Consider the following 23,927-nt stretch of genomic DNA (forward strand, 5'->3'; position numbering starts at 1 on the left):
ATTTCACAGCATTTTAAAGAATGCCAGTGAAGATGATCACCACTGTGTGTGTGTGTGTGTGTGTGTCTGTGTGTGTGTGTGTGTGAGAGAGAGAAAGCAACCACGTGAGTGTCTCTGTGTGTGTGTGTGTGTCTGTGTGTCTGTGTGTGTCTGTGTCTTGAAATTGAGGGACAGCAACGCCACCAGAGGCTGACAGAGATTGGTAGCAGTTACCGATGACGTCCTGGACCACTTCCCCATGAAGAAGCCCAAATGCCCAGCCACTCCAGTGATGAGAGGAGCTGAGGTGTCCACTTATCACCACCTGGTTGGATCAGGTGGTGGAAGAGGATGCTGGACAGGATTGTGCACCCAAATGTATAGTAGACTGGGGACGCCTGGCAGAAGCCAGAGATATCTTCAGTCCCCCTCAGGCTTTGATAGCTTTCCAAGAAAGGCTGAGGACATTGAGTCTGGATGGACCATGTTCTGCACCTCCATTGTTGAGGTTGCCACAAAAAGCTGCAGCTTCATCATGGTTGGTGCAGGTCGTGGTGGTAATCCCCAAACCAGATGGTGGACACCAAAGGTGAAAGAAGCCATCAGTTTGTAGAAGCAGTCATATCTTCCACTGAGGACATATTCTGGCAGTGGAAGGAATATTTTAAGCACTGCCTTAATCCCACAAACACACTTTTGTAGAGGAAGCAGAGTCTGGGACAAGGAGGTTGACTCGCCCATCACTGGGAATGAGATCATTGAGGTAATTAACCAACTCCTGTGGGGGGTGCTTCGAGAGTATGGGCCGACTGGTGTCTGAATATGTTGTTCTTCTGGCTTCATCAGATGATTGCCTCCAGTTCGCACTGGAGTGGTTTGATGCTGGAGAGCTGGCCCGGGTATGCATTGGTGTTCACTCGGATATGTTGGAGGAAGTGACTGGGGAGAATAAGGTCAGTGGTTCTCTGCTAACCTAGACCCGGATAAGCAGATGAAAATGGATGGATGGAAATTAAGGCAGCTCTGTAGGCAAAAGGGGGTCCAGTGTACTAGTGAGCTAAAACTAATGAAGTCAAGTATGACTTTAATTTAATATTATTATCATATCTGTATAATAATAATAATAATAATAATAATAATGATGATAATGATGATGATAATAATAACTTGTTCATTTTAAGTATAGCTTGAACTTAATGTAAGTCACAACATAATCTGACCAACATACAAAAAAATGTACATTTCTTGGCTTTATTGATCACAATGATGAAATTAAATGTGTCATCGCATTATTTATTTATTTACACATAATCTAGAACAGTAGAAAACAGTCTTCCAAATTTAGAAAGTGTTATCAGAGACCCAGACCCAGCTTTTATGACGGTATTTAACATTTCTTGTGGGACAACATTCTTTGGGTGGAGAGCAGAAATTAGATATCTCAGTATCTCCAGCACTGTGGTTGTGGTGATGGGAGTATCATAGTTTGATGAATCTTTGCTATCTCAGGGCTGGGATTTGGCTTTTCTATCATTTCCCTCTCAGCAGATGACATCAAAAGGGAACTGGGCAGACTCCCGTCCAGTAAAGCTGCTGGCCCTGATGGTGTCAGTCCGGCGCCCTCGGGTGATGTGCTGCCCAGCTGTCTGGAGTTCTGCATCTTTAACTTGAGTCTGAAACTGCAGAGGGTCCCATCACTCTGGAAGACATCCTGCCTGGTTGCTGTCCCCAAAACGATTAACCCGTCGCCCCCCAGTAACTACAGGCCAGTGGCTCTGACTTCACATGTCATGAAGACGCTGGAGAGACTCATCCTGAGACACCTGCGTCTGCTGGTGGAGCCTTGGCTGGACGCCCTGCAGTTTGCTTATCAACCCCATATCGGTGTGGAGGATGCCATCATCTACCTGCTGGACCAGGCTTATTCTCACCTGGACATTGTTGGGAGCACTGGGAGGGTCATGTTCTTTGACTTCTTTTAACACGATCAGACCATCACTGCTGGGGAATAAGCTCACAGAAATGCAGGTGGACGCCCCACTGGTAGCTTGGATCACCGACTATTTATCAAGTCGACCACAGCATGTCCGACTGAAGAGCTGCCGCTCGATAACATCCTGAGCAGCACGGGGGCGCCGCAGGGGACGGTCCTATCACCCTTCCTCTTCACCCTCTACACGTCTGACTTCAGGTACAATCTCAGTCATGTCATCCGCAGAAACTCTCTGATGACTCTGCCATTGTGGGCTGTATCAGGGACGGGCAGGAGTACAGGAGTGTGGTGGACAGCTTTGTCGAGTGGTGTGAGCTTAACCACCTACAACTTAACATCACAAAGACAAAGGAACTGATCATGGACTTTAGGAAGCAGGCTCCTCCTCCTACCCCTGTCACCATCAGAGGGGCTGATGTAGAGATCCTGGAGGACTACCGGTACCTGGGGTAAACACTGACTGTAAACTGGACTGGTCCAAGAACACCAATGCTGTCTTCAAGAAAGGCCAGAGTCGGCTTCTCCTACTGATTCGGCTCAGGTCCTTCAGCGTTTGTGGGGAAATGCTGACCATGTTTATCACTCTGCTGTGTTCTTTGCAGCTGGTGCTGCACACTGCTGTGTGGGGTGAAGACAGCTGATGCCAACAGGCTGAACAAACTGTTTAAAAAGGCTGGTTCTGTCCTGGGTGTCAGACTAGAGAACCTGATGGAGGTGTCTGAGAGGAGAATATTAAAATAGCTTCTCAGTATCATGGACAACCCCTCTCACCCCATGCACGCCTCCATGATGGACCATCGGTGCACACGCAGCAAAAGACTCATTGCCCCTAAATGCAGAACCGACCGTCGCAGGAAATCCTTCCTACCTGTGGCTATGAGACTGTACAACCTCGCTCTGTAGGAGATTCTTTTAATATCAATATCAGTGTTATTCTGTTCTCATTCAGCAACATTACTCAACAGTATGTTACTGAATGTTTGTTTCATCCCCCCATCATACCCTGTATTCTTTCTGTTCATTACAAAATACTATGTCACCTTTTATAATCCTCTGCACTGACATGTTGTTTTATTTTCTTCCGGCTTCCGGCTTGAGTGAACGCTGGCGCGTCTAGCTGCCGCTACTCACCGGTACATTTTTCGATTATTTGGATTTAATTGGATTAATTGGATTATTTGGATTCAGATTTGAATGAACAGGGACATTCACACTCAGGACCAGATCGATCTCTGCCAGGGATTGATTTGCAACGCTTGTCCTCAACTTCTGTTATTTCAGCTGAATGTGTTCTCACGTCTTCTTCTCAGTGAGCTGCACTAGCTTAACTGTTTGAGCTATTTTAGCCTACCTGTTCGTTGCTCCGGCCGGCTCGGCTCCTTTTCCTCCACATAATCGAAGATGTGGACCAAGATGTTCCTGAGCTGGTCGGCACTATTTTGGATTCTCCTGACGCTCGTCTACCATCCTACGGCTGGACTGCTCCGCTATACAGCCGCTGAGCTCCTGCGCCTTCGCGGGCAGCTATCGCTCCCGTCGCCGGCGGAGCTCCACTACTACCCGGGCATCACTTTCCAGCCTCGCCGGAGATACATCCATCGCGGGTCCCGCAGGATTTTCCATAACTCCAATGGAACTAAATCGTTCTGGTCTGCTACTCGCCGCCCTCGCAGGAACCCTGATCGGGCTGTCAACCATCGATCTCTAGCCCACCTGCCCAGGGCGCCCACCGCGATTAGCAAAAAAGAAGATACTCCACTCAACTTCGGTCTTCTAAACATTCGCTCATTGACAAGTAAGGGACCTCTCATCCAAGACCTCCTATCTGACCGTAAGTTTGACTTTTTCTGCTTAACTGAAACCTGGCAACAACCTGATGACTTTTCTCAGCTAAACGAATCTGCTCCTCTGGGGTTTGTTTACTTTTCTAAACCCCGCTGCTCAGGTCATGGGGGTGGTCTCGCGATCTTTTTTCGCCAGCACTTGAAAGTCCTGCCAGTTAATGTTGATACCTTTAGTTCTCTAGAGGTCCTTGCATGTGAGCTGACTGGACCCATTCCCACCATCATAGCTACTGCATACCGCCCCCCAAACCTAACCCTGTCTTCCTCAGTGACTTTGCTAATCTACTAACCCATCTTTCATCTCTCTCCCCAAATGTGATCTTGGTGGGAGATTTCAACATTCACATGGACAATAATGACCTTCTGCTCACCAGAGACTTTTCCTCCTGTCTTGAAGGCTCTGAATTTAAACAATTTATCGACTTTCCCACTCACTCTAAAGGACACACCCTGGACTTGGTCTGCTGTTCTGGTCTTACTCCCTCGAATCTTTCTGCTACTGAAATCCCCATAACTGACCACTTCCTCCTTTCATTTAATCTGACTCTCTGCTGCTCTTCTACCAAGCCAACCCGTCTCATCTCGTTCCGCAACATCAAGAACATTGATATGGACATTCTCACTACCAGTTTGGACAATGTTCAGATTCCGGACTTCTATTCTACTCCTGATGATTTGTTGTTATATTATAATAATTGTCTACGCACTGTCCTTGATTCTCTGGCTCCTGTAAAAACCCACTCTGTTTCCTTCGCTCGCTCTGCTCCCTGGTTTACCTCTGACCTCCGAGCTCTGAAGGCCAAAGCTCGGCAGCTAGAGCGTAAATATAAGAAATCTGGTTTAACTGTTGATTCAGAAATCTATAAATACCACGTACTTCAGTATAAAGACTCCATCAACAAGGCCAAACAAAGCTTCTACTCTGGTATTATCAGTTCTTATGAGGGTAATGCAAGGACTCTGTTTTCAGTTCTCAACAAACTAATTCAACCCCCCAACGCTTTACCACCGCACTTCTATTCCTCTGAAACCTGCAACTCCTTGATGCTGTTCTGGACTACGAAAATCAATAACATCCACCAGCAACTCAGATCAAATGTTGTGTCTACGCCCTCTCCAGAACCTTTTCTCCTTTTTGAGCCGTTTTCCACTTTTCATCTTCCTGATTTATCCGATATTTCAGAGTTCATATGTAAATCAAAGCCTGCCACATGTCATCTTGACCCCATGCCCACGGGGCTTGTGAAATCCTGCCTCTCTTCTTTACTCCCACTCATCTCTGCTATCATTCACTCTTCTCTCACCACCGGTATCGTTCCCTCCTTATTGAAGACTGCTCTAGTCACTCCTATACTGAAAAAACCTTCTTTAGATCCTAACAACTTTAACAACCTCCGTCTGATTTCCAATCTACCCTTCATTTCTAAGATACTCGAAAAAGTGGTTGCAGCTCAACTTCATTTACACCTGGTTAATAATAATATCTACGAGAGATTTCAATCTGGTTTTCGCTCATGTCACAGTACAGAAACTGCTTTACTTAAAGTCACTAATGATCTTCTACTAACGATCTTCTAATCGGAGCTGACTCTGGTCTTCTCACCATTCTCGTCCTTTTAGATCTGAGCTCAGCCTTTGACATCATTTCTCACTCTGTACTTCTAAGCAGACTTTCCTCTCTCGACATCTCTGACACACCCCTCGCCTGGTTTCAATCATATCTCCTCGACCGTTCCCAGTTTATTCAACTAAGATCATTCCGCTCTTGTCTATTCCCCGTCACCTCTGGTGTACCCCAAGGCTCAGTTTTAGGCCCTCTTCTCTTCATAATATACATCCTCCCTCTAGGTACCATTTTCCGCAAATTTGATCTTCAGTTTCACTGTTTTGCTGATGACACCCAGTTATATCTCTCCTGCAGACCTGATTCCTCCCTCCCACCTTCTTCCCTTACAGAATGTCTATCCGAGTTAAAATCCTGGTTTACCTCTAATTTTCTAAAGCTCAATGAGGATAAAACTGAGATCCTCCTTATTGGCACCAAATCCAACCTTTTGAAGGCAAACCATTTCTCACTCACCATCGATAACTCCACAGCTTTCCCTTCTCCTCAGGTTAAGAGCCTTGGTGTCATCCTAGACAGTTCACTTTCCTATAAATCTCACATCAATAATCTCACCCGTTCTGCCTACTTCCATCTACGTAACATTAACAGATTGCTTCCTTCTCTTTCCACCCAGTCTACGTCCATTCTTGTCCATAGTCTCGTTACCTCCCGTATTGACTACTGCAATTCTCTTTTGCATGGTCTCCCCCAAAAATCCCTCCATCAGCTTCAACTGGTTCAGAACTCTGCTGCTCGCATTATCACCAGAACCCCTCCTACCAGCACATCACCCCTGTTCTTCAGGAACTTCACTGGCTCCCTGTGAAATTCCGTATAATTTTCAAACTTCTTCTGCTCACCTTCAAGGCCATTCATAACCTCGCTCCTCCTTACCTTTCTGACCTGTTAACCACCACCTGTTCTGCCCGTTCACTTCGATCTTCTTCTTCTATCCAGCTTGCTGTACCCTCCTTCCGCCTCACCACCATGGGAAGCAGAGCTTTCAGCTGCTCTGCTCCCAGGCTGTGGAACTCTCTGCCCCCAGAAATAAGAAACATTGGTTCTCCCCCAGTTTAAATCCCAACTCAAAACTCATCTGTTCAAATCTGCATATTCACTGTGAATCGACTGTTTGTTAATTTTATCTTGTGCTTTTATTTTATTGTTCTTATTCTGCATGGGGCGACCGTGGCTCAGGGGGTTGGGAAGCGTATCTGTAACCGGAAGGTCGCCGGTTCGATCCCCGGGCTCTCTGTCTGGTCGTTGTGTCCTTGGGCAAGACACTTCACCTACCGCCTACTGGTGATGGCCAGAGGGGCCGATGGCGCGATGTGGCAGCCTCGCTTCTGTCAGTCTGCCCCAGGGCAGCTGTGGCTACAACTGTAGCTTGCCTCCACCAGTGTGTGAATGCGAGAGTGAATGAATAGTGGCATTGTAAAGCGCTTTGGGTGCCTTGAAAAGCGCTATATAAATCCAATCCATTATTATTATTATTATTGTTTTACTATGTGTTTTGTCCTATTGTAAAGTGTCCTTGGGTGACTTGAAAGGCGCTCATAAATAAAATTTATTATTATTATTATTATTATTATTTTACTTGATATAGTTATATCGTTACCCAACCATAACCCAATTGTAACCCTGACACTAAAACCACATTTTCAAACCTGTGAGGACCGTGTGTGTGTCCTCACAAGTGACTGTTGGTTCTCACAAGTAGAGTAGAATGCAGATTTCGGTCCTCACAAAGATAGCTAGACAGGAACACACACACACACACACATCACAGCAAAATTGTGTTTGTTTGTGTACGCACCTCTGTTTTGTCTTTCATGTTCTGTTTGCAGCATCTGGAGAACCACCACAGTAAAGTAGCAGTCCTCAGTGTCACGGCCCTGGCTCCTGTGACCCAGCGCTTTGAGTTTGTATATATTTTGATGGCTTATGTTTAATTTAACTCTTTCTATTTTGCCCAAGTTTTAGTTCAATATTTGTTAGATCCCTTTGTGTCATCACCCTCTGACTTTAAGTCTCCCTCATCGGTTAGACATGTCTGCGTCTCATTGTGCTTCACTTCCCCTGTAGTGTCATTATGTTTATTCGTATCAGCTGTTTGTCCATGTGTTTCCACTTCCCCTGATCACCTCCTGTGTGTCTTTAGTCTGAGTGTTTTCATTTATTCCTCATCTGGTCATCTGCTATGTTCATGTCATGTTTCTAGGTTTTCATGTGTCCATGCCAGGTCTTCATGTTCATCTTCTTTCATGTTTTGATCCCAGTCTAGGCTATTGTTTAGTTTCACCTTTGCCCTTTTATTTTGTACTGTTTTTACCAGCCTATGAAAAACGGCTTGCCCTTTGTTTCAATCAAGTTTAGTCTTTGTGTGTCTGCACTTGGGTCCACCTTCTCACTTCCACACAGTCTGCTTCAGCCAGACTGTGACAGTACGACCGGAGCATGACGGACCCAGCGACACCATAACCCCTCAGACGAGTTCTGGGAAATTAGTTCAAACAGCCCACTGTTCATTCAGTGGGATGGTTTTAGTTATTGTGCAAATGTACTGTTTATAAGGTTGGGGAAACCTGCAGTCAGCTGAGACTGAAGAAGTCACCTGGATGAGTGACGAAATGTTTCTCCCGCTGAAAACGCTACGTCCAGATGAACAGAATCATCCTTTTGGGATTAACTCACCTGGATGATTGAGCATGCATCAAGACAGTTCACACAGTGGTGGATTTATGCAGTGCGTGGTTAAAGCTCTCTGGAAAAGAGGCCCTGGAGGAAAAAGTTTAGCAGCTGCAGGGATGTTTTGATGCGTTTCCCTGATTATGGGAGGCAGTACACCCTCTAATAGCGGACTTTCTCCACACCACCCTCCAACTCCATCCACAGCAGCAGCTGCCCAGCATGCAGGTGGATCTCCCCAGCCCCGCTGTGATGCAGCTCTCCCTTCACCAGAAGTCGGCGCGTTAAGTCTCTCGCTTGTCTCCATGCCCAAGCAGACAAGTGCTCCATTTTCTCCGCCACAACCAGCGGCTGCTTCCAGCACCATGTTCACCTCAGCCATGGTGGTGCCTGCCTCCATCACTCTATGACTTCCAGGAGGAGGTGGTGTCCGCATCGCCACTGCGCCTTACAACAGCTTGAATCAAATGACTGTGTTTTTGCGCCGCACGTTTTTTCTATAGAGGAGATTAAAACAAATACTGATTTTCCAGTTTATGGGCCCGGCTATGAAAAGACTGTTCATGTTTATGAAGTAGCTCAGACTAAGAATAGTCCTGCCAAGACGCTCATGGGCAAAAGAACTGTTAATGGGTCAGCTAGCAGAAAGGCAGTTATTAAGCCACAGGAGACGCCTTCCACAGTTTGGTTCCTCTGCTCAATTACCCTGCTTCCCTGTTTATCACTCATTCTGTGTTCGACCTTTGAACCGAATTTTCAAACTGTTTCAATGTGTGACTTGGAATCAAGTTATGAACACACTGAGAATTATTTCACTGAAACTGACTATGAACTTTTAAGTAATGTTTCTTAAAATGATAATAATAATAATGGGATGACGATGATGTTAAGAGTGTTTTCCATGTGGCCAAACTGACTCATTCCAAGACTGAAACTCTGTCTGAATCATGCTCCAGGACTGAAACTCTGTCTGAATCATGCTCCAAGACTGAAACTCTGTCTGAATCATGCTCCAAGGCTGAAACTCTGTCTGAATCATGCTCCAAGGCTGAAACTCTGTCTGAATCATGATCCAAGGCTGAAACTCTGTCTGAATCATGCTCCAAGGCTGAAACTCTGTCTGAATCATGCTCCAAGGCTGAAACTCTGTCTGAATCATGATCCAAGGCTGAAAAACTCTGTCTGAATCATGCTCCAAGACTGAAAAACTCTGTCTGAATCATGCTCCAAGACTGAAACTCTGTCTGAATCATGCTCCAAGACTGAAAAACTCTGTCTGAATCATGCTCCAAGACTGAAACTCTGTCTGAATCATGCTCCAAGGCTGAAACTCTGTCTGAATCATGCTCCAAGACTGAAACTCTGTCTGAATCATGCTCCAAGACTGAAAAACTCTGTCTGAATCATGCTCCAAGACTGAAACTCTGTCTGAATCATGCTCCAAGACTGAAACTCTGTCTGAATCATGCTCCAAGACTGAAAAACTCTGTCTGAATCATGCTCCAAGACTGAAACTCTGTCTGAATCATGCTCCAAGGCTGAAACTCTGTCTGAATCATGCTCCAAGACTGAAACTCTGTCTGAATCATGCTCCAAGACTGAAAAACTCTGTCTGAATCATGCTCCAAGACTGAAACTCTGTCTGAATCATGCTCCAAGGCTGAAACTCTGTCTGAATCATGCTCCAAGGCTGAAACTCTGTCTGAATCATGCTCCAAGGCTGAAACTCTGTCTGAATCATGCTCCAAGGCTGAAACTCTGTCTAGCTATTCAGAAAGTTCCAAACATTCTGTGAAACCAAGGAGTGTTTCAAGTGTTTCTTCACCCCCAGACTGTGTTGCTCCCAATGCAGCTTATTCAGACACTGCCTATGTTAATACTCATGTTTCTGAGATTGTTTTTTCTGAAGCTGCTCCTCTGCCTCACTGTGTTCCTGTTCCCAGGGCAGCTGTGGTCCAGTCTTCCCCAGCACCAGTATCAGTTTCCCGGGTGAGGGGGGCAGGGGCTCAGTTGATCTCTGCTCCGGTTTCCAGGTCTGATGAGGTTCTGCTAGTCCCTGTACCCGTACCAGCTTGTTAGGTGGGGACAGCAGCTGCCCAGCCATTGCTGGTGCCTGTACTGTCTCCTAGGGCGAGGGTGGCCGTGAACCAGCTCACTCCTCCAACTGTACCTACTCCTCGGGTGGGAGTGGCTGGTGTCTGTTCTGCCCTGGCACCTCTTCATGGCTCCCATTGCCCTCTGGGATCCACAGGTACTTGTAGCTGTCCTCTATGTCTGCCTTCTGGTAGCTCGATCCCCTCAGTTCTAACTACCTTTCTTATCATCCGACTACACTTCTCCAGCCTGAACAACACTCCAATGTCATTGCTGTATATCCTGGTGGTGTGGATCAGTGGATTGATGTATGATTCACTCCTGGCAAACAGCTTGATGTCATCCATGTAGAGGAGGTGGCTGACAACTGCTCCGTTCTGTAGTCGGTATCCGTAGCCAGTCTTGTCAGTGATCTCACTGAGGGGGTTCAGGCCTATGCAGAACAGCAGTGGGGACAGAACGTCTCCTTGGTAGATCCCACACTTGATGCTGGCTTGTGCTATGGCCTTGAAGTTGGCCTCTGGTGTTGTACACCACATCCTCACTGAGATCCTGATGAAGGCTCTCAGGGTCCTGTTGATTTTGGCATTCCAGGATCCAGGTGTGGGGCATTCATAGGCCTTCTTGTAATCAATCCAGGCAGTGCACAGGTTGGTCGGCCTGATCTTACAGTCTCAGGCGACTGCTCGGTCTACCAGTAACTGGTGTTTTGCGCCTCTGGTATTCTTGCAAATTCCTTTCTGTACCCCGCTCATGTATTGACCCATGTGCCTGTTCATCTTTGCTGCTATGATGCCCGACAGGAGCTTCCACTTGGTGCTGAAGCAAGTTATTTGCCGGTAGTTTGATGGGACCGGTCCTTTCTTGGGATCCTTGAGGATCAGGACTGCATTTGGTTAGCCATTCCGGGTCTCTCTCGTCAGCTAGCAGCTGGTTCATTTGTGCTGCCAGACGCTCGTGGACTGCAGTCAGCTTCTTTACCCAGTAGGAGTGAACCATGTCGAGGCCTGGTGCTATCCAACTCTTCATATTGGAGACCCTTTCTTGGATGTCTGCCACTGTGATGGTTACTGGACCCTGTTTGGGGAGGTTGCTGTGCCACTGAGCATTGCCGTTATGGGTTGCGTCCTTCTCCCATATGCTCTTTCAGTATTGCTCCATCTCCAGCCTTGGTGGTGCTGTTCTCTTATTGTTCCCCTGCCACTGAGAGTACACCTTGGCTGGTTCAGTGGAGAACAGCTGGTTTATTCTCCTGCCTTCGATCTCTCTGATGTACCTCTTTAAGCGGCTGGCCAAGGCTGTGAGTCTTTGCTTGGCAGTTTCCAAGGCCTCAGGTATGGACAGTGTGCTGTACTTCTTACGCACCGTCTTTTAGTATTTACTCGGGATGGGATGGCCTTCTTTTCTTGAATTGTAAGGTTGAACAGAAGTTCTTGCACTGGTGAGGACAGCTGACACCTTCAGTCTGATTTTCTCTGCTTACAGTTGTTAGTTTATTAATCCTTATCTGAAATTACATGCTGGATTAAGCAAATAAAAAAATAAAAATATCAGTCAGTAGTTGAATCCAAACACCATTCTGGAGATTCCAGATGGTACTCACATTATATCTCAATCTATCTATATCTCTACTTAAAAATAATTTAAATATGTGTACAAGGGCTCAGACGTTCCATCTCAAAATATGCACAATCTACTGGTATTTTGGAGGGTTTTGGGGTCACATTTGCTCAATCCAGCATGGAATTTGAATAAAAATGGCATTTTCTTCATTTTTGTGACTAAGAAATTCATTGTTAAATTCAACTATGAGCTATTCAGAAATCATTGCTAGTTGTCATTTGCATTTATTTATTTCTGCAGTTAAAAAAATTAAAATAAATGTGTATTCAAATGGGGGAGTTCTCAAAAGCCCTTGACTTTTTTTAAAGCTAGGAATACTTCTGAGTCTAAAAATAGATTAAACGCAGTGTTGAGGTTGACAATTTCAGCATTTACATGGATGTTAAGATGTGATTACGTTATCTGAAGTCACCAATAAATTAGTTACGAAGTCTAAAAAATTAGATAGAAAATCGAAGTAAGGCCAGGTGGACGATAGATAGCAACAAATAAAATGGACAAGGTTACGAGTCTGGCTTTCAGGATTCGGGAGTGCTGAATCATTTTAAACTAAGACGTTTATCTAATGGTAACCAGGTCCTCTAAGGCAGAATAAATCGGAAGCTGGGGGAAATGTTTTTGGCTTTACATAAAACTGAAATATGTAAAGCCAGGCCTATCAAACTGTCCCCACCTCCAGGAGACGTAACAGATCATTTAAAACAAATGCTTGACAGTGGCATTATTTGACCGTCTTGTTTCTGCAGGAAAAGGGGTGTGGTCTCAGGTTCTGTGTTGCGGAAAGCTTAATGATGTCACCAGATAGGATATATATGCCCTTTTAATGATGCACTTGAAAGCCTGAGATATGCCTGCTGGTTGTCCACACTTGATTTGGCCAATGGAACAGAAGGTTAATCCAGAAGATCATCACAAAAATGCTTTAAAAAAGGATTGTTTGAATTTAATGTTTGAATTTCTGTCTGTGAAATGTACTTTCTAAAGATTGGTGGATTTCATACTTGCAGATTTGCAGTGGACACTGCGTTCGATGTACTTTGATGATATTATGTTTGGACGCACATTTCAGCAGCACCTGGCCTGGTTGGACAAGGTATGTGCAAAACTTCAGCAGGCCAATTTGAAAATCAAACCCTGTAAATTTGATTTTGTTTACTACTTGGCACATGTCATGTCCCATGCTCAGGGGTTAAGGCAGACCCTGGTAAGGGGGCTGCAGTCAGTAATCAAATTTAAGTTTAATATCCTACTGATGCTTCACTTTTAGAGAAAGTGAAGCATTTTTAAGGGACTGGTGATAGTCAACAGGTAATAAAGCTAAAATGAAGGTGGTGAAGTGAAGGTGGGTGAGTTTAAATATCTGTGGTCAACTATCCAAAGCAACGCACGGTGCACGAGACAGGTGACGGGCAGGATCAAGGCGTGGAGATGAGTGTCGGGGCGATTTGTAACAAAAGGATACCAACAAGAGTGAAAGGGAAGGTTTACAACATTGTAAGAGACCTGCTATGATGTATGGTTTGGAGACGTAGCACTAACAAAAAGACGGGAGGCTGAGGTGCAAGTGGACAGAATAGCTTGCTAGTTTTCAGTATAAGAAAATATATTGTCCAGGCAAATTAATGCAAAAGCATCCAAAATTGGATGGATGCTGTTTCTGCTAACAGGACCAGGTCTGAAGTTTCCCAGTTATCTGTAAAGCACATATAGTTTTTTGGACACTACGCAGGCAGCCAGCAATTTAATGAGAACAGAGCTCATTATTAACTAAAAGACTAATTACTAACTAGTCTACTAACTACTGGCCAGGCAGATGGCATGCAAATGCAATCCTTTCAAGGTTACCTGCTTATGGTGATCCAAAGAAAGTGAGGCTGGAGCCACACATTTTAATGGCGCGAGCACATCCCAGCTGCCATAAGGCAAGAGGCGGGGTACACCCTGGACGGGTCGCCAATCTGTCGCAGGGCTAACGCAGAGACAGACAACCATTCACACCTATGGGTAATTTAGGATCACCAATTAGCTAACCCCACTAACTGCATGTCTTTGGACTGTGGGAGGAAGCTGGGAGTACCTGGGGAGAACATGCAACCTCCACACAGAAAGGCTCGGGCAAGATTGTGGAGTCAAACACACGACCTTTTTGCTGTGAGGTGACTGTGCCACACCACCGTGCTGCCACACCCAAATACAGGTGTTTTGGTGCCTAAGGTTCTGGTGCAGGTACCATCAGAAATGAATACCATTTAGGTATTTAGAAGTTGCACTGGCCTTCACTGGCCAGGCTGGTTAAGGAACAGGTTAAAAGCGGTGCAGGTTGTTCTTCCCATAAGGCCTCTGCTTGCTCCCTTGTAGCCATCCACCACTACAAGAACAGGTATATCTTACAACATGGACTGATCATGAAGCTAAGGACTGGATTGTTTTAGTGTTGTTTGCAGTATCCATTCAGATCAAGGCTGAAATTTTGATTTGACTCTGTTTAAGGAACTGTGAAAACGTTCACATATTTGTAAGCTAGGTACCTTAAATATAACTGTGTTCTTGCTTTGTGTGAACTGTAGTCACTTAAACGTTGAGCCTTTGGTCAGACATTGTCCAACAGAAAAGTCTTTATGACTTTAAGGCCAAGTTCTAATTTTATTCTGAAGGAGAACTGGTCTGGGTACAAAAAGCTGTATTACTCAGGTTAATGCCTCTGTATGGAGGCCCTGAATGTGTGGCCCATTTAGATTAAGCCATGTATATCTTCTGTGGTAGCAGCTGACCTAAGGTCCTGAAGGTGGACCACCGCATGTCCCCTTAAAGAAAAAAGACCTGCATTAAGCAGTTGCCACTGGAAACTCCTCATGTCATCAGAGGTCTCCTATTTCATGTCGGGATTATCAGATGTAGTAACTTGTAAAGAGGGTAATGTGACTGGGATGAAGCCTGAACTCACCATCGTTGGGATACATTGGTCCAGGGCTAGTGGTTGATATCGAGTAAATGGTAAATGGACTGGTTCTTATATAGTGCTTTTCTACTCATCTGAGCACTCAAAGCGCTTTACACAACTTGTGCATTCACCCAAGAACATCTTTCTAAGTGCTTTATAGCTAACATTCACACACATTGCATCGGAGAGCAATTTGGGGTCAGTATCTTGCCCAAGGATATTTGGCATGCAGACTAGGGGAAGCCAGGAATCGAACCACCAACCTTCCGATCAGTAGATGACCTGCTCTACCACCTGAGCTACAGCCACCCCATCGAGTGTGGCTTTCTGTGTAGCTAATGAGACTACAGGTCTTGATTATGGATGAGCAATGGGCATTTAGTGTGTGTGTGTGAGCTGCAGGACGTTGCGTGGCATAGGCGTGTTCATCATTCCCGGCTGAGTTGTGCTGCCAGGAACGTTGACAGATAGCAAGGGGGTTAGCTGTTCCTGTGTTAGGAGGGGAGGTTTGCTGGCTTCTTTAGCTAGTCCAGCCCAATCAGAGGAAAGCGAGTTGTGTCATTGCTCCTCAATGTGCTGCGGCCTTGAACGCTGCAACCATTAATTAATGTGTGGCTTCCTGTGCACGCCAGTGGAGTGAGAGGGCCCCACGAGCCCAGACCCTGGGATGGGGTCTCAGTGTCTCTCTTTTAATTTTAGGGATGGATATTTTTATTCCCCCTCCCACTTCCACCCGATGAACCCTTTTTTGAAGTGTAACAGTTGGAAAGTTTAACGTCACATTCAGTGTAATCACTGTTTATTCTGTCAACAAATACAACGCAGCTTTAAACCTGGAAACTGCTCGTAATAGCACCGAAACAGTTATGCTGGTGTAATTCTCGGGTACGATTATCTGGTGCTACGTTGCTTTTAAAGTCTCGATCTGGACTAGTAAAAGACGCATTTTTGAAGGAAAAGATCTACAAATGAAAAATCAGATTGTTCCGATTTTGCATGACTGCAGTGTGTTTGCAAATTATTATTAATTACTTACATTATTTAAAATACAGTCTTGTTGACTGACTACTGGACAATGTGTTGTGCTACATACGTTACCTGCTTTCTCTGGTTTTTTGGACGCTGAACAGTTGCTATTTTTGAGAATGTGTAAAACTCCCCTCTTAGCCATTGTATGAAGCTGAGAGGCCAAGACCATGCATCCTCAATCAATTTCCCAGGCTGTAGTTCTGCAACCCAGCTTGCAAAACCCAGGTCCCCTTTAGTCGCTCCCTTTTCATCCTCCTTTTACCTTTGTCAAACAATAGATCCTTCCCTATTTCACACTGAATCCCCTAAACACTGTGTGAATAAAGTTAGTCCAACATGCGGCCCTAAACCCACCCTGAGACTGCTGCGGGCAGCCACACTCACAGAATTGTGTGTTAATAGTCCAATTAGATAATTGCCATCTTTCACTCCTTTTCCTCTCTGTTTCCCATAAAGGCATGAATGGCACTCAGGGAGGGGGGCAGCCTGAAGAGGGCTTCTGGCCAGCTAAGGTGACAAGAAGGGCCGGAGAATGTTCCTTGCACTAGCCCGCTGGTTTGAATTGAATCTTTGTGGCCTAATCAATGGTCTTATTGGATTACTGGCCACTGCTGTGTTCAGAGATATTGTTTCACTGACAATGAAAATAGCAAAGAGTTGGTGGCTGGGTGGGTGGGTAGTGGGTTGGAAGGCGAGTGGTGGAGAGAGGTAGGGGCCATTTCAGGGGTATGCGTGCATGAGAGAGAGTGTAGGCAGCCGAAGCACTAATGACAAGTTTTGTTCCCCTTTTTTGTCTCCTTCAAATATGCAGGTTAAGATTGCGAGAGCTGAAGATGGCTTTTAGGGTGCAATCATTTGAATACTGAAGGACCTCGCTGGGGTTTTCTCTTTGACCGAATCACATGATGACACAGGAAACTTGAACACAATTCTCATTTAAGAGGAGCCCAGCATTGTTGTGGTGATCCAGCTGGCTAAGTCATCATTGCCTTCATAAATTTTGCTATGTGTGGATTTTTTCATTACCCTTTGTTAGCTATCTCTCTCACACTCTGTCTCCCTCTCTGGCTCACTCCCAGTTTCTCTTGCCTACAATAGCGTAGTGACAAGATCTGCACGTTGCAGAATTCCACTGATTGGAGAGAAAGCCAACGGGGAAAATGAGATCAAAGTTCACTGACAGGCTGCAACAACAAGGTACGCTGTAAAAAGTCAGTGGGACAAAATAACCAGCCGCGTTCTGGCACCGGAAGAACGACGTGTCCGGGAACTTTTTTGGGCTCCGGTCGACTCGTACCTCTGCGATTGTGTGCGGGAGGCTTGGTTGCGAGACAAGACCAATCATTTGTCTTGATACCCTGCACTGAGAGCAGGCAAACTGAGGGGGACGGAACGAACAAACCCCTCTATCAAGACCTGATCTATTTCCCCAAACAATTTTGTGTATTCATGAGGTTACGCAAATGTGGAGGCAGCAAAATTACCGTAATCAATTGAAACAGCGAGTGCGCATCCATGGCTCTGATTATTTGGAGATCATCTATCAGCCTGATGGCTGTGTAACGAGGAAAGGGGGGCATTGAATTACTATTGAGATTTACTGAGAAGTCCATGATCATTGGGCAAGGGAGTTTGGTCAGTGATAATAGGACTCCTTGGTCTGGCGGCGGCGGAAGTATTTCTCCAAACATTAGATAGCTGACTCTGCACTGCTGAAAGGTGCTGTTTTGAAACTAAAACCCACAGTGTCCGGACAGGCTGGTGAGCTGCATTCTCCATAATCTCCTTTTTCCCCCCACCTGACAAAGGAAAATCAGAGGTGGACGAGCGGCGGCTCTAAGAGGATAAACTGAGCATGGAGGTCAGATACAACCAAGAGACTGAAGGGATGGTGCTGAAGAATGGACTAAAGGAGGGGAAAGATGGCAAGGACTCCCAGGGCAGCCTGACCAAAAGCTTCCTCAAGGACCAGCAGGACTCCTTTCCCCCCTCCGGGACCGTGGACACTTGTGACAAGAACAGGGGGAGCACAGGAGACCCAGACTACTGTCGGAGAATACTTGTTCGAGGTAATGTTCGTCCTTTGATTTTTAAGCTGTTATCAGTCTGTCGCACTCAGATGCCTTTGACAAATTTGAAATATGAGATTATCTTGAAAAAAGTTGTAAAACAAGCTCCGTAATGTCACAGTGTGGTCGTTAGTTCATTAAGAGGACGCCGACCGTTCATCAGCCTTTGTAGATCGGAAGCACTTTACTGAACTTTAAGCTTAACACCAGAAGGTTTTTCTTTTTTAAAATATAGTTTGATAAACTCACTTCTTCTTATTTTATTGCTCCAGGATTAAAAATGTAAGAGAACTGAATTATCTGCTGTGTTACATGCACATGCTTTTTTAAGACAATGACAAAACGTTTAGAATTAATATTTTAAGATTAATTATTGCAACGATTTTAGGATTTGCTGTTAAAATAAGCAGATTTAAATGTGCCTTACCAGGTATATCCCCTATATTTTCAGAGTTATAAAGATGATTAATCAGAGGGAAAATACGCACACACTTTGTTATTATTGCTATTTAACATCAACAAATGATGCATCGCATTAAATGCATGAGAGTGAACAGCTAAGAGTGTCACTGTGTGTTTTCTGTCACCCATCACGAGTGTTTGAAAACAAATAATAAATATAACACCTACACAAAACCACTTGTTTAATAAATGTAACGGGAAAAAGCACATTAAGGTTTTCAATTAAAATATTTTACTCTAATATTTAATAAAATTATACAATAATTATTCATTCATTTTTTCACAGCATAATCTGAAATAATAGAAAACATAAGCAGACTGTAAAGATATATTTTATTCATTTGTCTTTTGTGCAGGGTCGTGTGAATGAAAAATAAATAGGCTCACTTTGATTTAATGTTTTTTATTATAATCTTCACTTAAACTTAAATTAAATGTTCAGTTTTCTGCAAAGCATTTCAAGTCACACTGATGAAAAGAAATCATTTGGAGTACGTCACGTCACACTTCAATGTTACTCCGGATGTACCTCCAGTACTGTGGCTTCATGAAATACAATTCTAGTAATAATAAATCTAATTATATTAATAACTGAGATGATGTCAAATCTGTCTACATTGTGTCCTGTGATGTTGCCTCTGTGGTTTGAATTATTTTGCTGCTTGTTGCAGATGCTAAAGGCTCCATAAGAGAAATCATCCTGCCCAAAGGTTTGGACTTGGACCGGCCGAAGCGTACCCGCACCTCCTTCACTGCAGAGCAGCTCTACCGTTTAGAGATGGAGTTTCAGAGGTGTCAGTATGTGGTTGGAAGGGAACGCACAGAATTGGCCCGTCAGCTCAACCTCTCTGAAACTCAGGTATGCACTCAGCAACGCCGCCATGGATTTAAACAAAGTGTCTTTATGCACTGAACCATCAGCTTTTTCCTGTTAGCGTTTTAGCACGTAGGAAGGTGGATATAACCACATAACTAAATTAATTTCAGTTCATTTTCAAGCACATGAAATTATTACATTAATTATGACTCAGAGGAGGCCATTTACTAACTGTTTATTTAAGTTGGAATTTTTTTGTGTTTTAAGGAGATATTTTTACACATGATTACACTTTGATTGTGAAACATGATTTTCATGCTGGTCACTGGTTTGCATGCTGTATGGAAAAAAAATCTTCAACCCACAGTAACCATTAAAAATCATATCTAAGCAGTTGTAACTTACTGTTTTAGAGAGACCCCAAAAATATTTGATTTGAGCTTCTAATAAAAAATAAAATTCAAATAAAGCAATCATGTGTTTACTGTCTGACTGAGATGTGTGCTGGCCATAGGAAAGCTCACGATTTGTCTTCATGCTGTACGTGTGGGGTCAGCACAGGTTCATGTAGTGGGTGAACTGTGTTTGCTCTTTGTACCAGATTCCACAGCGAGTCACTCCAGCGATCCCAGGCTGCCTGTTTCAGCTCCTGTGGCTCGTCTCTGGGATTTTTAACACCGGTGCTGTCGGGACCTCAGTTTGCACTTTGTGTTAATGTGGTTTTTGCCACAGCTGAATGAACTTGACCTTGAGAAAAGGCCTGCAAGAGGTCATAATAAGACACAACTAACAGCAACGGCTGTGCATATTTTAACCTAGCTGTGTGTTAACATTTTAAATGTTTTACATTTTCATTAGAGCAACACAACCACTGTTCCCCATGCGCAACTATTCATTTTCTCATATAAACGTCAGACAGAAAACTAACTTTTCAATGCTTAGTTTTCTGGAATGAGACTCGGCTGCGTGCAGCAGTTTGAAGCTCCAGTTTCACATCTTTGCACTGAGTCCACTCAGGACACCGCCTTGTTCATTTTAGGAGTCTTTATGTTGTGGACGGAGATTATTGGACAGAGCAGTGGCGTTTCTTCACTTTGTGTAAAGAATTAACCCACAGACTATAGCGAGGAGGGAAAGTATTCATGTGTGGAGTAGCACCAGGACTGAGCTGGGCGCTTGCTGATGATTGGTACGTGTATATTTTGTTCCTTGCTAAAATAGTCTCATGTGTCAGCGACATTTCATATTTTAAATTATACCGCTTATTAAAACTGAACTATTAAAATGTCACATTAAATAAAATGATGGATAAAAGAAATGTAAATATAATAAAAATGGACTGTTTCTGACGAAAGGCGTAATTTATTGTAAAAGTACAACACCGAGCCTACATTAAGCACCTTGAGGTAAATATGAATACATAAATAAATAACTACATAAATATTTATTTATTACATAAACATTTTATTTAATAAATCATAAATCAAACTGAATTAAAAATGGAATACTTGTGCTAGTTTAACCAGTTACAGCAGTAATATCCTCAGGCATGGAAATACATTTCTTCCTGCTGTAGATTTCATTTTCACAGTTTTCAATAAATCTCTAAAATGTTAGAAATATATTTTATTATGACTAATTTATTTAATTCAAATTAAGTTTAACATTTTCTGTTCATCACATATTATTTTTAAGGGGCAAAAAGTGTCAATGTCAAATATTACATTTAAGATTTCTTTCATTTGTCTGAGGATATTTCGTGAAGTTTCGCCTTCATTTCCAGGGTCGGTGAATCCTGTGGTGGTAATAAAAGAAGTCACTGCAGTTAATTATCCCCACTCTGAGTGAAGATACAGAGAAACAAATATGGAGCAGGTTTACTGTGAATGTGGTATTCAGGCTTTTGTTTCCATAGAAATATGTTGAGATTTTAAGATCTCAATGTTAATAGGAGGCTATTTTAAAAAACACAAATGCTGACGAGTCATGTTCAGAATTGAGCAGCTGGTTATTAATCTTTGTGGATCATTTAATTTTCCAATAAATAACATCGCAGCGCAGCAATCAAACATAATGGGCAGATTCCCATGTTTTTGTTTACTGATGGCTCTGTTGGGTCGTGTGTGGTTTGTGCCGAGTTTGACTGAATCACCTGTCGGTTAGTCTGCATGACTGAATGGAGTCACTGTATTTTGTGATCAGCCTACACGTATTATTGTCTGTGCTTATTAAAATGTCTGCACTTATATGGCTGTTACACTTTAGCACGGCTCTAACGCTGCATCTGCACGGGGGAAGGGAAGGCAGCTGTCGCTGTACTCTGTGCAGACGAGCTGTTTTATACTTCACACTGAAGCAGCAGATATCAGTGAATATTAGTCTTTCTTTCATTTTATACCAGCACACAATATTTATATATTCATATACAGGATTTGGATCTGTGAGCACGCGCTCTACGTATAACACAGCCACAGAGGAACTGCATATGATTGTTATTTCTCAGAAGGCTCTCTCTTTTGTGTTTGAATCTAGGTGAAAGTCTGGTTCCAGAACCGCCGTACTAAGCAGAAGAAGGACCAGGGGAAGGACTCTGAGCTGCGTTCGGTAGTTTCAGAAACAGCAGCCACCTGCAGTGTCCTCAGACTGCTGGAGCAGGGCCGGCTGCTGACGCCTCCCGGCCTGCCGGGCCTCCTGCCTCATTGCGGCGGCGGCACTCTGGGCTCTGCCCTGCGGCCGCCCTCCATGGCCATGGCCAGCAACGGCAGCAGTAGCAGCAGCAGTAGCGGAGGAAGCACCGGCACAGCAGGCGGCAGCCCCCCGCTACCCGCCGTCACCAGCTCAGGGACAGTGGCAAGCTTGCAAAGCTCACCGGCAGCTCACAGCCTTTTCAGCTTCCCCATGCCCTCCTTACTCAGTGGCGTCGCCACCCGCATTTCCTCCAACCCCCTCTCCATGGCGGGCTCCCTGGCTGGAAACCTGCAGGAACTTTCTGCACGCTACCTGAGTTCCTCTGCCTTTGAGCCTTACTCGCGGACCAATGGCAAAGAATCCATGGACAAGAAAATCCTGGAATAATGCTTTGTTTTTACATAGATGGAGTCCTGTTTCCTCAGGACACATGCCGGTTATTTTCCTTGGCTGTTATTGTCATTTTCTGGTTTCGAGCTGTCTCTTCATCTGTCTGTGTCATGTTTTGTAGCAGTTCATGTATTCCAGTTGCGCATCTGGCGCCTTGTACAAGGAAGCAAACATAAGCTCGTCTTAACAAAGAAAAGGTGGCAGTGGGGAGATTTTGCACAAGAAGTTCATAAAGGACTTTATAAAAGAGAATTAGAGAGATATACACTGAGGAGAGTACTAACAGATGTCTTTCTGTTAATAAACAAATATTTAGTCCAAAAACCAACTATATACTAAAGCGCCTAGAGAATACAGCTGCTACTGTGGTGCATACAGGCTACGGCAGGGCGCTGAAGACTGGTGACGAGAACTGTAAAGTTATGGTGATGTTGTTGAACTGTGTTCTTTGATTGTGATGGGTAGGTGCGTGTCAGAGCAGTGAGTAGATATAGACAAACAACATGAGACGTCAAACACCTGAGCAGCAGTTTGTGTCATCCGACCGATAATTCAGCGCTTTTAAAATTTTACCTTAGCAAGGCCAATTTCCTGAAATAGAATTAAAGAAGGGGTCGAGTGTGCGATTAAAGGCCAGAGTCAAACCCAGGCGATCAGAGATGCAGATGTTTCATAAGAGCATCTTTTGTAAATCTGTATTATCTTTGAACCAAAACAGAATCCCGAACAATGTCGTCATACAGCATGAGAGCTGTTCACACACACGCACATATATATATAAATGTGTGTGTGTGTGTGTGAGTGACTGTAATTCCACTACGAGTTCTCCAGGGTTTGGTGTACAGTTTCCGTTGCGTGTTGGCGCTGAGCACAGGTACGAGCTACTGAAAGGGAGAAAAAGGCTTTTCAGCTGAAACTGTTTGCTTTGTTGAACGCTACAAGGTAACAGCTTTTTCAATCATTAAGACAACCTTTCCTGTGCAAAATTTCTTAAATCCACAGCCTTCAGAAAAGATTAAGGCCGATGATTCTTGTGGAGACCGAATGAAATTATTGTAGTACTCAAGTACTGGAAATGCAAAATGTACCTTAAAGTTGTTATTTTATTGTAAATTATTTACTTCTGTAATTAATAGATTATTAGTATATCTGGAAAATAATGAATGAATGAATGTATTAGCAGGGTTGAGGATTCAATCAAAAGCTCTTTGGTGCTGTTGTTGTGAAATATCTTGAAATTTGTGAAACGTGTGGTTCAAATGTTGATATATATTATGTATACGGCTGCAGACAAAGACAAGTGTGTTTTTTTTCTTCCATACATGTTGCTATAAATTAAGTTATGATAAATCTCATGACTGTCATACCTCCTCTACACGCGCCTGATGTGATGCTTGCTGAGGTTATTCCCACTCATCCTTTGACTGGAGGGAACAAAAGCTATGAAGCAACAAAGTGGACTAACGTGTTGCAGTGACAGTGTAATTTTATTAGGGCTGTACAGCTATTTATATAAGCAAACATTTTATTAATTTTGTACTATAAGATATCAGAAACAGTAGAAAAAAACTGCCTTTTTTTCCTTTTTCCAAACTCTAAAACAATGAAATCAACAAAGAAAGGCCCGAGCAGATGGCGGAGTCAGGATCTTCTTGCTGCGAGGCAACAGTGCTAACCACCGTCCCACCATGCTGCCCCGGTTCC

The 23,927-nt window shown here is 44.0% G+C and overlaps 1 protein-coding gene across 1 annotated transcript; it reads left to right on the forward strand.

Annotated features, from left to right (window-relative positions):
• Nucleotides 1-12,824: 12,824 nt before the first annotated feature.
• Nucleotides 12,825-23,587, forward strand: vax1 (ventral anterior homeobox 1). The gene is made up of 4 exons (XM_084949356.1): nucleotides 12,825-12,920; nucleotides 16,609-17,866; nucleotides 19,000-19,187; nucleotides 21,678-23,587. The coding sequence occupies exons 2-4, from the start codon at nucleotides 17,653-17,655 to the stop codon at nucleotides 22,218-22,220; spliced, it is 945 nt and encodes a 314-aa protein (XP_084805482.1). The 5' UTR covers nucleotides 12,825-12,920; nucleotides 16,609-17,652; the 3' UTR covers nucleotides 22,221-23,587.
• Nucleotides 23,588-23,927: the final 340 nt, after the last annotated feature.

Source organism: Perissodus microlepis, chromosome 13, assembly GCF_051167445.1.
Source record: "Perissodus microlepis isolate ML-2025 ecotype Zambia chromosome 13, ASM5116744v1, whole genome shotgun sequence".
NCBI lineage: Eukaryota > Metazoa > Chordata > Actinopteri > Cichliformes > Cichlidae > Perissodus > Perissodus microlepis.

What these genes read in the sequence shown, in the direction of transcription:
- vax1 (XM_084949356.1), top strand. Translation starts at nt 17,653, where the DNA reads ATGGAGGTCAGATACAACCAAGAGACTGAAGGGATGGTGCTGAAGAAT. An exon ending in TCGGAGAATACTTGTTCGAG is followed by an intron (nt 17,867 to 18,999) that starts GTAATGTTCGTC and finishes TGCTTGTTGCAG; the next exon opens with ATGCTAAAGGCTCCATAAGA. An exon ending in TCAACCTCTCTGAAACTCAG is followed by an intron (nt 19,188 to 21,677) that starts GTATGCACTCAG and finishes GTTTGAATCTAG; the next exon opens with GTGAAAGTCTGGTTCCAGAA.